At 32.6% G+C, this 15,228-nt stretch overlaps 1 protein-coding gene across 2 annotated transcripts; it reads right to left on the minus strand.

Moving 5' to 3' along the window:
• Positions 1-7,838: 7,838 nt before the first annotated feature.
• LOC108484426 (uncharacterized) lies at positions 7,839-13,901 on the minus strand. Of its 2 annotated transcripts, none has more exons than XM_017788204.2 (11): positions 13,661-13,901; positions 13,172-13,321; positions 13,024-13,079; positions 12,789-12,854; positions 12,552-12,659; positions 11,341-11,407; positions 10,910-10,994; positions 10,175-10,338; positions 9,373-9,474; positions 8,795-9,017; positions 7,839-8,200 (listed from the first exon to the last, which is right to left on the minus strand). In XM_017788204.2, the coding sequence occupies exons 1-11, from the start codon at positions 13,697-13,699 to the stop codon at positions 8,067-8,069; spliced, it is 1,194 nt and encodes a 397-aa protein (XP_017643693.1). In that variant the 5' UTR covers positions 13,700-13,901; the 3' UTR covers positions 7,839-8,066. The 2 variants fall into 2 exon arrangements, with proteins under 2 accessions (XP_017643693.1, XP_017643691.1); XM_017788202.2 differs by having other exon boundaries at positions 13,172-13,348.
• Between the last annotated feature and the right edge of the window lie 1,327 nt (positions 13,902-15,228).

Here is a 15,228-nt window from a genome sequence, read left to right on the forward strand (position 1 = left end):
ACGGTTAGTCATGGGAATGGTTATTCATGATCATTTTTGGTATATGAATGACAAACTCTAGTTGATCCATGGAGGATCATGAAATAGGTAAAGTTTACCTTAAAAATAGATGCTGGCAGCAGCAGTGATGTGGATGTGAAAAATATATAAAAATAGTAGGAATGGAATTAAATAGCGAATAAATTATGCAATCGAACCTTGATGAATCTATTTTCATAGGAAAGTAACGAAACGCTCATATGAACAGTATATTATGAGATGTTAAAGTTTTCGTGAGACAAGGCCAGAACGGTTTCTGGATCCCCTGATCTGACTTTGGAAATTCATTATAAATTAACCAGAGACATTTAGAAGTCATTCCATATATGTATAGATTCCTTTTTGAATCTCGTTTCTATAGAAACAAACGGCATCAGTATTGAAGCCCTGTACAGGGAGATATCCAAATTGTAATGCATGAAGGTCGGTGTAGTCGTACCCTGTAACAGGGGAGACTTTAACTAATAAACTGTACTAATTGGCCTGACCAAAAATTCTAGAAAAAAATATGTAGATGGAAATATGAGTCTAGTTTCAGTGAAAAATTACGAAACTGATTTGAGTTTTGGAACTCAAGATATGATTTTTAAAGTGATGATGATGCGCTTAGCCAACCGCCTAGAAATTTTAAAATGGACCGTAAAAGCGAGTGATTTAAGTCTGCAAACCCCTCGTGTCCGACTCCGGCAACGGTCTCGGGTACGGGGTGTTACAAAAACTCCAAGTAACATCATATAACTATAAAACCCTGCATAATATCAATAAATTAAAATTCCAAGTCAAAACTGAGTTCCATGACAAAATAAAATTCCAAGCCCAAAAATGAAACTCCATATCTAATCCCTATTGGCATGCCAATCATATCTTAATTACTTCTCTAAGTTCAAAAGGGCAAGTTCAATTAACAATTTAATTAATAACATAACCTTACTAACGTATATATCATTGCATACATTCATTAAGGCACTTATGCTTAAACATTTCCACTTGATACATCTCAAGTGGTATCCACATTTCATTTTTATGAATAAGCATTCATTGGGAATGTAACAGCCCGTTATTAGGGTTAATCGGAACAATAGTTTTGAGACCAAAATCCGAAGACAAAATATTTATTTTATTATTTTATTAAGGTTTACATTATGATAGAATATTCGTGTGAAAATTTCGTAAAGAAATTTTACCATTTCAATGGTTAATTCGGTAAAAAGGACTTAATCGCGTAAAGCGTAAAAGTCAAATTCTATAAGTTAAAGGTATTAAATGGCTATGAAATTAAATAGTGGGAGTCTCTAAGTGGTAATTATCCCATAAGTATTGATAGTGGAATTCTATGGCTTGGTATTGTTGAAATTTATGATGTTATTAAAGGTTAAAATGGTAAAATGGTTAAAATGTTAATAATAAATAAAACAAAACCAAATATCATCATCTTCCATCTATTTTAAAACCGAAAATGGGGTTTAAAAAATCCATGGAAGAGCTTGACATTTGGCCATGGTGTTATTGCTCAAATAGATCAGGATAAGCACTTACCGGAACTAGATCGGGGAAAATGAAAAATGGACGAATAGCCGATAGTTTTATTTGAGTGACATGAGGTAAGTTCGTATAGCTAGAATCAAACTATTAATACTTGTAATTTTTTAAAATGAATTTGTATAATTTGAATGAATAACCCAACTGAAATTTGAATCACTGATTATATGATTATATTACTGTTTACATGAATGAAAGTGAAATGTTACAAATGTTATATACGTTTCATGGATTCGGTATGATAATATGCATTGAGTATGCAAATTGAGTATTTAAATGTATGTACTTAGTTGAATTGAATATATATATGATTTGAGAAATTTAATTATTGATCATTGAATGCTTAAATGATGAAGTTGGATTGAACCGTAGGAATTTGTTAGATATGAGTGACATGTCACTAGGATTACTGATTTGGTCGAGCTCTTGCATTTTTTGTGGACTCACCACAGCTCGTATGAGCTTACCGGTATATCAGCTCGTAAGAGCTTACTATTTTCAGCTCATTGGAGCTTACTGATTCAGCTCGAAAGAGCTTACTGTTTTCAGCTTATTGGAGCTTACCGACTCAGCTCGAAAGAGCTTACTGTTTTTAGCTCATTGGAGATTACCGATTTAGCTCATAAGAGCTTATTGTTCAGTTCGATAGAGCTTACCGTTTCAACTCAATAGAGCTTACTGTTTATCAGCTCAAGAGGAGCTTACTGATCATGGCTCGAAAGAGCTTACTGTTTTCAGCTTATTGGAGCTTACCGACTCAGCTCAAAAGAGCTTACTGTTTTTAGCTCATTGGAGATTACCGATTTAGCTCATAAGAGCTTATTGTTCAGTTCGATAGAGCTTACCGTTTCAACTCAATAGAGCTTACTGTTTATCAGCTCAAGAGGAGCTTACTGATCATGGCTCGAAAGAGCATAAATGATAATGAATTGATGGATTTTCGATAAATACACTTAATGTGTATCACCCGAGTATCTATCCATATTCTACATAGTTTAATGGGCATAATTACTATTACCGATCATATGAATAAGATATGTGTTTATATGGATGAATTACTGTTATTAGTGATGAACTACTGTTTATACGGGTGAACTACTGGTTATATGAATGAATTACAGTTTATACGAATAAAAATGAATTGCCATAATGTTATGTGAATTACATGGTATTGATGTTATTTGATGAATTAAATATGAAATGAAGTTATATGTACTTGAGATTAAATATTTATTGTTTTCACCTATGGTGACTTGATGATTACATCGATATAATGATATTAATCTGTTGATGATTTTATATGCTTATGCATTGGGCAAATTTGGTTGGATTGTATTGAAATGGTAATATAGGTTATAATGACGTACGAACAAATGTTATATGTGAATCGAGATATAAGTGGTTTAATCATATATATGCTCATTAGTGTGCAAGATATAGAATATTCGATGTTATTTCCATGGTTCAACGGAGAAGATAACGGTACGATAATTGAAATGATGATATGAATCAGTTCAGCTATACGTGACACGCTCGACAAGTAAGTAATATTTAAAAATTTTGGATGATGCGTAAGTGAAAACCAATGGATACATACAGGAATTACCAGGTTGTTATTGTAATATGTGTTGATTTCGATGGAGCTAATTTATATGTCCTTATGTTTCTCTAATTCTGAATTAATCGTTAAATTGTATATAGTACATAGTAGTCATACGAACTTACTAAGCTTATTAGCTTACTCTATTTATTTTCTGTATTTTACAGTGATTTGAAAGCTCGCTCGGGTTGGAAGTCATCGAAGATTTTCATCAAACTATCCAGGAGTTGAATTGGTATTTTTGAACTCTCTGAAATTGGTAATATGGAATGTATAGGCTAGTTGATTATGTGAGATGTATAAGTTATTTTAACTATTGAAGCTTATATGTATTGATGTGTTTAAGCCATGTGATTTGGCTTAACTTGGTTAAATATTGGGTTATGTTTATGTGTACTAGATATGGCATATTTTGGTAAGTAGTTGATGGAATGAAGTTATGCAAATGGTATGGATATGTGATGGAAATATGAATCGAAACTGTTTGAATGATAATTGGTATTTGGATGTTTAAGGTTGAATTATTGAATAGGTTATATGTGTATATTGACTAATGAATCATATTGGTTTGGTATGTGTTTGAATGCACAAATGGAATTGATTTGAGTATATAAATGTTTGGTTTTGTAATGGCATATAATGTGTATTTGAAATGGTTGTTTTGATTGCCAAATTGAATGAAAGTATGGTGTTATATGTGAGCTTAGGTGATTGAAGTTTGGGTAAGGAAAAGTGGCTTAAAACAAGCCTATTTCTCATCCATACGGTTGAGCACACGGGCGTGAGACTCGACTGTGTGTCTGTTAAAGCTTAGTTAAAATAAGTCAGTGAGTTACACAGCCTAGACACACGGGCATGTCTATTGACCGTGTGTGGCACACGAGCTGAGACACGGGCGTGTGGTCGGCCATGTGACCCAAGTTAGTATGTATGCCCTATTTCTACATGGGTGTGTCTGGTGCCCGTGTGAGTCACACAGTTTGGGCACACGGGCGTGTGACCTCTGTATTCAAGAAAATTTTTTAAGTTTCCCAAAATTTTCAAATGTTATCGATTTAATCCGGAATGCATGTCTTAAGTTATTTATGCTCGACTTAAGCATGTTACAAGTGTAAATGAATGGCTTTGATTGAAATGAGCTGATCTAATGACAAATGAATGTTCTGAATTGTGCTATAAGTCTGGTAATGCCTCGTAACCTATTCCAGCGACGGATACAGATTAGGGGTGTTACAGGGAAACCATTCACATTTTAATTTATGAGTTTACACTTTTTTACTCTTATTTTTAATATGAGATTCTCAATATGAACATTGTTACACTAGTTTCACATACGTTCAACATTTCATAATACAAATTCATAAAAGCGCCATAAGCTACCCATTATTCCATTATTGCAATCTACCATTACACTTTATATTCCATAAAAGGTTCCATTTTCCAAATTATTATTATATTAATTAAAGCATTAATACGTCTTTTTCACAATTGTACACCAAAACATATAATAACAGATTTAATGTCATAGCTTACTCTTTTCTTTACAAATTTATTAACTTTATTAAAAGTTTTCATTTTCATGGTTCAATTCAATTTGTAACTCAATACTTATCAAAATACAATAAGACTCAATATGTACATTTTAATCCAAGACCATGGCATATTCATATTTGTTTCTATTTTCATTTTCATTAAGCTATTTAATTTAATATTGATTATTAATATTTAATCTCATTTAACATTTAACCATTTAAACGCTAAAGATTATAAATTTTCATTCAAATAAAGTAACGATGGTTTCTTGAATATTTACCCTCCTTTGAAAAAGCAAAATCACCAATTTTCTTTATACTCACTAGCCCAAATCTTCATCAACCACTTGTCAATTTCTTTTCTTCCAAAACACATAATACTCAAAATTTCATAAAAAAAAACACATGTAAAGTAACCTTAAATAATCATATTGGAGATGACATACTGCACTTTCTTACCTTGCTCTTCACTTTTTCACTCTAACTTAAGTTTTTTCTTTCTAGTTTATGAAAACCCTTGCTTCCAATAACGAAGATTATGGTGAAGCCAAGATTAAAAATGAGTTTTCTACAAGATTCTTATAAGAAAATAACTTGGGTAGTGAAATTTTTTTATAAAATTTTTGAGGAACGATGAGAAAAATGAAAGAGAACAACTTTTGCTTCTCGAATGGAGACGGACGGCACAAAAGGAGAAAGATGAGAGCTTTCATCTTTTCTTTCTTTTATTACCAATAAAATGGTTAAATTCAACCCATTTTAAATGAAAGGTCCACAATTTTTTATGATTTAAAAACTCCGAATCATATGGTCATAAATTTCTCATAACAAATTCTAAATTTTTCAATATAAAACTCTTGAAAAGTCTCAAAATATCTTTAAAATAGAAAACTTGCACTTTTAGTCCATTTCTCATGTCACTTCTTTTTATTAAGTATCGAATATGACACTTAAAACATTAAAACTTTGCATATCACTATAAAGATCCATAATACCATCCAATCATCCAAAATTACATTTGAATCCTATGTGTTTAAAAAAAAATTAAAATTTAGTCTTTATATTTTTATTTTATTCAACTTAGTCCAAAAATCATTTTCTTAATACAAAGACATATCTCATGTCATCTCAATATTAACAAATTATTATCAATCCATAATTTCTCTAATAGGTCATTTTACACTTTAGTCCTCATATTTTCTAAATTTTCAATTTAATCTTTTTCCACATTTTTACATCCACGATCTTTTTCATAAATCTTCAACCACAAATTATGATTCCTTTAAAATTCGCCAGTCTCATTTTCATTTTTTTTAGAATTTAGGTCCTAAAACAATGGCACTTTCTAGGCAGAAAAATTTGGGGTGTTATATTTATTATACTTTAATTAATTTAAAACTAATTTGCATACTCGTGAAATGCAAGATCCAATTGTAGTTAATCATTAAAATATATTAAATATATTGTTACTATTCTTTTAAAATTAACAATTTTATAAATAGTATAAGAAAAGTATTAGAATCACATAGTTTACGAAAATATATTAAAAGTAATAATACGTGATACTATTGTAATTTTGTACATGCATGGTGAATAAATGATAAAGAAATTTTATTTTATTATTAGATAAAGCTAAATGTTTAAATTTTATTATATACCTCATACAAACTCTTTTCTTAATTTCATCGGTTTATTTATTTTTGAGATCCAGAAATCATTCAGTATATTTGTCCAATATATATTGATATCCTTTTGTAATCAAGCATTACTCACAACATAAATATTTATAAATTTCCAACTCTGCAATCAATTCTTTATTTTTTTTCTCTCTGTGTTATCTCCATGAGCATTGTACATGATTATCTGTTAACAAAGACAAAGTAAACACTTACTCAATTCAGTATACGAAATAAATATAAAAAAATATTAAATAATGTCAGTAATAATTCATTATAATGGCCTTATCACTTATATTTCAAAGTGAAAGAAAAACCTTGACTTTTATTTATAAAATGAAAAAGACTTATCATACCTTGAATTTGTTGAAATTTTGTTGGGATATCTGGGATTTAAAAATTACTTATATTTAGCAAAATAGAAATAAAATTATTGAAAAATGGTAATTGGACTAAATATATATGATATAGAGGTAGGACACAATTGGAAGCAAAAACAATAAAATGAATAATAAAATAACATAAAGTATCAAATTAAAATTAAACATGAAGTTGATTATTAAAATTAAGAACTAGAATTAAAATAAAAAATGAAAATCATAGAATTAAAAACAAAATAATTAAATAATTAAATTAAATAAGAAAAAAGACCTGAATTGACTGAATATAAAAGATGAAAATCCGGCATTATTATTAGAAAAAAAAAATGAACCCCCACTTTTAAAATGCGCTTAACCCTTGTGTATAAAGCATACCAAATTCTTTTGTTAAATTATTTGGAGCTTGTCCACTGCATACGGACAGCCAACTTGAGTGCTTTAAGGTTCTTGCACTCAATTCTACTTTTTATCATAATTGCAAACACAATGAATAATTCATCGTAATGGTATCACATGTGGGTTACCATTGCATTCTAATATAACAATCAGAGAAGCTTCAAAAGGGAAATTACACTGATATGCATTTCAGAAAGAATAAGGTTTATCAAAAAGTCACGATCAGATACAAGAAGAGTCGCATATGTTAGGATATAAACCTTAATATTACCTTTTAAACTAGTTACCCAATTGATTCGAGTAAATATGGGGTTGGTTTCAAAAATAAAGAAAGAAAAAACCTCGAGACAGGGCTATTAATTGCCAAGCTTTGTTATTGAAGAAAAAGAGTAGTTTCATTTTTCACACAGCTGGGCTGAAGCCAACCAAGTATGGGTAAAGAGCGAGATCCCATGGCTGGAATCATGGACTTAATAAAGCTATGTTTACTTCCACCTGTAGCATAAGGTTCTAAGAGCAGATTATGTACGAAGAAATGAAGAGAACCAAAGCCAAAGTGGACAGATGCGAGATATCTCTGAGAAAACACCGGATCCTTATATGGGTTTTCATAGATATTTTACTACAATGACTTATTTGGTACTTCTTTTAGAGCCTAATTATCATATATCCATAATTTTCTTTTTACACATTATTAATAATTCTTGTATAAATTTCAAAAACAATTCAATGCTTGTATGGTTAATAGACTTGGCTGAGAACACTTGAAAAAAAAAAAACATAGATATACAAGTTTCCATAAACAGACACAATGCAAAGTAAAAACTGAATAGAATTCTGATGAATATAAAATCTGGGGAAGTTATAACTAACAACTTAAAAGTATATTTGCAGCAGCATGCCATCATCGGAGTATTTGACTGCCATAGTCTGTATTGAACTTCTCGTAGCGATGAGCATGTAAATGTGCCGACGGTCTGGTGTTCCTCAAAGCAGTTTCTATATCATTAGACGTAACTGGCCCAACATTCGGCAGCTCTGCAAACCACAAACTAGTTTTTGAGTTCATTATGTCATCTATATAAAAATGAAGCATGTTAAAAGCTGCAGGCAGAACAAGGAAATAAGAAAATAGAACATGTCCAGCCTAAAAGGATCCTTTCCTTCCAGAGTTTGTTCTTGTCTCCCATTCAAATGTCTTCTTCCAGCCAAATTGATAAGCAGATGGCAAGATTTTGAATTGAAATTAGGGCAAGACCAGATGATGTTGGCCTTATAACTACCAAGAAAACCTTAAAAAATTATTTAGCTTAACATGATTTGATTTATTTATCCTGGTTCCTAGGATATGCACAAAATTATTTATGCTAACAAAAGCTAGTAGCACTTTATGGTGGTAGTTGATAGTCAGAGATAAGAGTTCTGGAGTTTGCCAAACCAGACCTATAACTAAAGAAACAGAGAAAAGAAAGGAAAATTACTAAAATAAACTGATGAACGTGAATTGACACCTAAGGGGTTAAGTGTTAAGCCACCTAAATAATTGAGCTCCTATTTAGGGAAAATTTTGATTTTGCAAAGCTCATTATCAAGTTTATACATCCTTTAATTCAAGTATTAGAAAGCACATACCATCCTCAGGCACTACTTCCTGGTTATCTTCAAGGACAGCCATTAGGCGTCTCAAAGGTTGCATGGCTGCTTCTTTGCAAAGTAATCGAATATCCGAACCTGAGTAACCTTCTGATCTTTCCACTAATATATCATAAGGAAGAGACTCCTCGCCATGCTGTTGGGGCAGAAGCTCTTCAAACATCGCTTTTCTTGCTTCAGGCTCTGGGAGAGGAACAAGGATCTTACTTTATGTGGTTAAAGGCAAACCGCTAATAATAGCAAGTCTTGAACTTCAAAAGATATTTATTTCATTAATTGTGTAAAAGATGCTATCAAATATAATTGCAAGTATCAAGCAATAGAGCATTACGAAACTGAATAGTTTAGAGACAGCATAAACACTGTGACCTGATTTACATCACAATCTAATCATGTTGGAAAGAAATTTAGAGCAGTTAGTTAGTTTCTAGGCTTCAATCGCATCCTGGTTTTTTGAGTAAATTTCTGTCCAGCCAGAATTCAAATGTGTATATTATAATCTTTTAAATTAATAATGTTTGAAAAGATTCAAGGTAAATTTAAATGTCAATGGATACTCGCTTCTCAAGACGACGGAGCATGGCAGCATCCAATTCCCAGGGGAGGTTTGTTGCTGCCAGAACAAACACGAGCTCATCTGACCGTGTCAAACCATCCATCTACAATGTAATTCTACTTATCAGTAGCAAATAAACATGATTTATTTTCTAAATCACTATAAACAGCATGTATGAGTTAAGTACTTTATTTTCTACTTATTGCAAATAATAAATACAAAAAACGATGCACCACTAGATCTGCTGCAGAGTCGGTTTAAGATGCTAACCATGCTCAAGGTTAAAATCACTTGCACGGAAGAAAACAATGCACCGCTTGATTCTAAAGTGAAAGAATGAGAAAAAATAAACAAGTGACGGTGATTACCACCAAATTTGTTTAAAACAATGCTCGGCAATGCTAAGTACACTTGTACATGGGCCAGACTAGGCTGCGGCCCAGATTTTTTTGCTTCCTTTACCCAAACTCAGGAGAGACCCAGGCAGGCCCAAAGGCCCTATTCACCATGTAGAAAATAATATGATAAAAATTAGTTTTATATTAATACTTATAAATTTATAATGAAATTTGAATAAAAGGATTTTAATCTTAAATAACAATTCAGATCAGGGCACCCTGAATTCATTATCCAAGGCCCAGCTCGTCTAAGTTGATAGCCCAGCCTTTGGACAAGTCTAGCTACAAGGTATATAATCAATAGGAATAAATTATCAATCCAAGTTTTAATTTAATCACTCACATGCAACCACACAGCATATCTATATCCAAAAGAATAAGGACAAATTTTTTAGGAAACCTAACCTGTATAAGTATCTCAGTTTTCAAACGCCTACTGGCTTCATGCTCGCTGCGTCCTTCACCACCACGCTGACTTATAATGGCATCAATTTCATCAAGAAAAATGGTAGACGGTGCATGGTGTCTTGCTAGGTCAAATAGTACTTTTATTAACTTCTCAGAATCACCTGAAATGTTATGAACTCCGCAGTTAGATAAGTGAGTGTTATTTCAGGTAACTATAAGAGTTATTGGGTCCAGTCCTAGTAAGATCTTTGGTTTATATCAATATTGTGATCCATATAGCTAGTCAAAGAACTTTATCGAAGATGACTCTTCTTTTTGTGCCAGGTAAAAAAAACTTTTATACCCACACAACCATAAACACAGCACATTTGACATTCCCACAATCCAATTAAAGAATAATGCTTATCCTGTAAGGTTCCCCTTTGAATAGATTTTGGTAAGAAAAAACAAAATATTAGGAGAGAAAAAGAATAGTCCCTCATTTAGTAGATAAATATCTAAGAATCTACATCTAAAACTCCTACCATTCTTATCATTAAAAAATTTAGGCTGTCATTAGAACTAAGGATTAATCAGAAAATATAATTGGACAGTCAAAGATACATCTATGTATTTTCCAATAATATCTTCCATTCTCCATTTTAGAGACAATTCTTCATAACTTTCATACATACCTAGGACCAAATCCCTCTACAAATCAAAGAAGATATTGGAAAAATGTGTTTAACATACCACGCCATTTGCTGACAACAGATGATGCTGAAATATTGAAAAATGTGGTCTTGCATTCTGTTGCTACAGCCTTTGCCAGCATTGTCTGCAACCAAAATGGTAATTCAAATAGAAAATAGCATCAATGATAAAGAAAAAGAATAGCACTACCAAGATATGTTAAATCATTCGCCATGATGCATAAATTTTTCCTCTAGTGTTGAGGAGATTGACCTATGAAAAAAAAAATTTCTTTTGCACAAGGGTTTCCATAGGGGAAGGGTGAACGCAAGCATTGGGAGTAAAGCCCCCTAGGTTCATCAGTCTAAAATGTACTATGTGATTATGAAAGACATGTTTTCCTCATAATAACCATACATCTTGCATATCTAGAACAAATGAATCGCATAGACAAGATCAATCTGTTGGAAGCAACAGAACCAAATGTACACCTTTCCTGTCCCTGGGGGGCCAAAAAGGAGAATACCCTTCCATGGTGAAAGAAGACCAGTAAAGTACCTACAAGATATCAAATAAACTGAAATGAAACCCTCAAATTCCTACATAACATGTTATTGAATGTTTCATAACATTTACTAAACCAAGTTAACAAAATAAAATGTTGAGACAATTATGTGAGCAGTGGCTCATGCAGTGGCCACTGCGCCTAGCACTACGATAGGCAACATAACTTGACATTTTTGAGTTGACAATCTTTGGGAATAAAATTCTCAAGCTGAGAATCTTGCTGATGTTGTGGAAGTATTAGTCCTTCTATGAAGAAGATCCATTTGAAGCAACATATCTTGAAAATTGGGTCGAATCGAATCAAAGCAATTGGATCCCATGAAATAAAGAGATTGGATCAAGACTGCATTGAAGACTTATCTCCAACCTTCCTACATTAACTTAGACTTTATTATTATATTGTTTATTCAATTTTAGCTACAGTTTGTTAGAGGGATTGATTGTAATTGATCTAATATGCTCGCAAGTCTCAAACTTTTATATATTTGAAGAGATTTGTATAGGTTTTGTATCAAGTGTTTTTATCACTTATCTATTCTTTGAGGAGGAATATGAGAGAGCATTGAGGGTGTAAACAAGTTAATTGTTTGGTTTACAACCCAAATTTTCCCATGGTTTTCAGAGGAAAACTTAAAAGGTGAAATCTAGATTTTTTTAGTACCAAAGTGAGGTTGCTATATTAGGATCTGATAGGACTTAAATCACTTGTTATATTGAGTTTAAAAACAGGATGTGATATGACTTAAATCACTTGTTGTATTGAGTTTAAAGATAGTAGACTATCTCACTGAGCTAAGCTCTGTAGATGTAGAGAAACCAAACTGCATAAAGAACTTATGTGTTTTTATTTCTTTATCCGTGTTACAGTGCTATTGTTCCTGGAAAAAAAATTTATGTTGTTCGAAAAGTCTTTTGACAATATAAAGATTATTTCTTTGTATATAAATGACATTATTTGTATCATTCAAGTTTATAGTTATTTTTATTAGGATTTTTTCAATCAAAAAAGTTGGTGGTATTTTTATCCTGGCACCCTCAAGACGAAGGTTCTGGTTTTGCCCCTGCAGTTATCTTTTTCAAGGAATTGTGGAATACCATGCTCAAAGTCCATGCTCTATGCCGTAGCAATACTTACTTGGGATATTTTATAGGCATAACAACTGCCTCTTTAAGTAAGCGTTTGGCATCCTCTAATCCCTTGATGCTTTCCCACTTAACATCTGGATTCCCTCGAACAATGTCCCTAAGAAGGATATGATGGTAGACAAAAATTTCCAGCTAAAATGTTAAAGAATATACTACCCAAGCATTCAAACTCTCCTAATGTAAGCATTTCTGTCACCAATGAAGTAATTGATATTTTAATAATTACCTACTTAAACTCTCTCCTAATGCACGCATTTCTGCAGATTCAAAAGCAGGAAGCAGAGACCTTTGCCTGTAAAAGAAAGAGAAAAGAACATCAAAATCTTCATTTCCTAAAAAGCTGGAGAATCCTAGAACTGATCCTAGCGGTCAATGTGACGAATGTGCATATAAAAGCCTATGTTCTAACTGTACAGGAGAAATACATTAAGATCACGAATCAGAGAAATGAATGAACATACGGTCTCGAATCAAATCCATTAGACACCGCGCCATTTGAGTGCACCGAGTGTGTACCCTGAAATCGAAACAAAACAACAATAAATCATTCCAATCAAGAAACATGCAAAACGCCTAAAGAAAAACAGAAAATTAAGACCGCAAAATTACCTGGTTCCGGTACTGCTCGTAGATAGCCATATCAGAAGTGTTCCTGACAGGGTGGTTTTCTTTTGAAGTCACGTTCGAATTAGTGCCATTGGAGTCGAGCTCATCAGCAGTTTGACCATTTTGCGGCTCAGGCAATCTCTTCCTCCCAAACTTGGCATCATAAAATAGTTTTAAATCCTATGGAATAATAACATAATTGCTTAAAGAAAATGCTTAGAACTCTTTTTCTTTCCCTTTTCCTTCACATTTCTTCACAGTTGGATCAAAATTTAAGAGTTAGATAAAAAAATTCAATGCAATGCAATGCAATCCAAAATAATAAATGAGTAAAAAAAGAAAAATAGTCAATCGAAGTAAGTCAAGTAGCTTCATACAGTTCAATTGACCAAAGGGAAATCAGGAAGAAAACGACGGTTTGACAACCAAACAGAAAAGGAAAAGGAAAAGAAAAACAAAGAAAGAAAGAAATAGAAAAGAAAAAGAGAGTACCAGAAAAGACCATCGAGTGAGAGAAGGTTCATCAGCCATTAATGGATTAAAATTAAAATCAGATTTTCTTTGGTGGAGAAAAGAAGAAAAGAGAGATTATAATTCAGATCTCTCTCTCTTTATTTTCCTCACTCTCTATGTTAGTTGAAATGAACAGAAAAGAGAAGAGCAGAGCATGTGCTTTAAAACCGGAGAAAATGGGATTTTATTTTATTTATGTTTTTCCCAAAAGTTTGCTTTGCCGGCTGTCCTATTATCAGCCACCCTTATATTTAATAAAAATTAATGAAATGGTAAAATTTAATTATTAAAGATTATAATTAATTATACATTCAAAACTTATCAGGAATATTCTTTTATAACAATATTTGTTATTTTATAAAGAGTTAAATATTAAAATTATATTTAAATTTTGATATGATGTTATTAAACAAATTAAATTTTAATTGTACCGCATTAGTTCCAAACACATCTTGTACCATACCATCAGTGCATAATTTAATCCAATTCTCCGGTATAGGAATGAATGGTCTCGGCAGCTGTTGTCTAGATAGATCCTTTCTATGAAAGGAAGCACATTTGTAACAACTCTTACCCGTATCCGATGCCGGGATAGGGTTCGAGGCGTTACCAGACTTAAACATTCACAACATGCAAAACCGGGCCACAAAATTTTTTCCCAAAATTAAAACATCTCAAACACATGCATATCGTCCTTTATACAAGCCCTCGAAGCCTATAACATGTATCGAGGCGGTTAGGGACTAAATCGAGAACTTTGAAAATCTTTGGGCAACTTAACAAATTTTCTTGCTTTGGAGAGTCACACGCCCGTGTGGGTTGGGTCGTGTGGTCACACACGCTCGTGTGGCTTGGGACACGTCCGTGTCCTCAGCCAGTGTAACTCTCTGTTTATGACGTCAGCCAAACAAATTGATCCACATGGTCACGCCACACGCCCGTGTGCTAGACCATGTCCTCCACACGGCTGAGACACATGGCCGTGTCTCTGCCCGTGTGGCCAACACTTAGGCTATTTTCCTAACCTTATGTTGTCCTTAATTCTTTCCCATACTTTACACATCATAGACCCAAATTATAGCATCAATTTAATGGTTAATCGACCTTGAGAAAGATTCAAATAAATAATTTGCATGTTGTCTTACATGTGTTTATTACCCAGCATTTAATCTCTACACATTCTACAATTGTCCATGTTTAATCATTATCAACTTACTACCATGCCAAATATTCATTCCATGGCCACGACCACCTCGAATGGTTCTAAGGCATTCATTGTATACATGTGTTATACTAATTATTCATAGCAAACAATTATAATCACACGACATGCATTAACCCATAGCAGGAATAATTAGGCTTACAAGCCATAACCATAATAAGCCACATCTCATGGCTATATACAATAGATCGATATAATCCGGTACAATTTGCTAATCATAACATCTAATATAAAACTAGTCCTTATACATGCCACTCACTTGAAAATGTTTAATACACGTATGACAAAACTCTGGAGTTGATAGCTTGATAGTGTGATGCTGCCT

Source organism: Gossypium arboreum, chromosome 6 (assembly GCF_025698485.1).
Source record: "Gossypium arboreum isolate Shixiya-1 chromosome 6, ASM2569848v2, whole genome shotgun sequence".
Classification (NCBI taxonomy): domain Eukaryota; kingdom Viridiplantae; phylum Streptophyta; class Magnoliopsida; order Malvales; family Malvaceae; genus Gossypium; species Gossypium arboreum.

Coding starts and splice junctions, on each gene's coding strand:
- LOC108484426 (XM_017788202.2), bottom strand. CDS start 13,699: ATGGCTGATGAACCTTCTCTCACTCGATGGTCTTTTCTG. Junction 12,660..12,788: donor TTAGGAGAGAGTTTAAGTAG/GTAATTATTAAA, acceptor TATCCTTCTTAG/GGACATTGTTCGAGGGAATC. Junction 10,339..10,909: donor TGTTGTCAGCAAATGGCGTG/GTATGTTAAACA, acceptor ATAACATTTCAG/GTGATTCTGAGAAGTTAATA.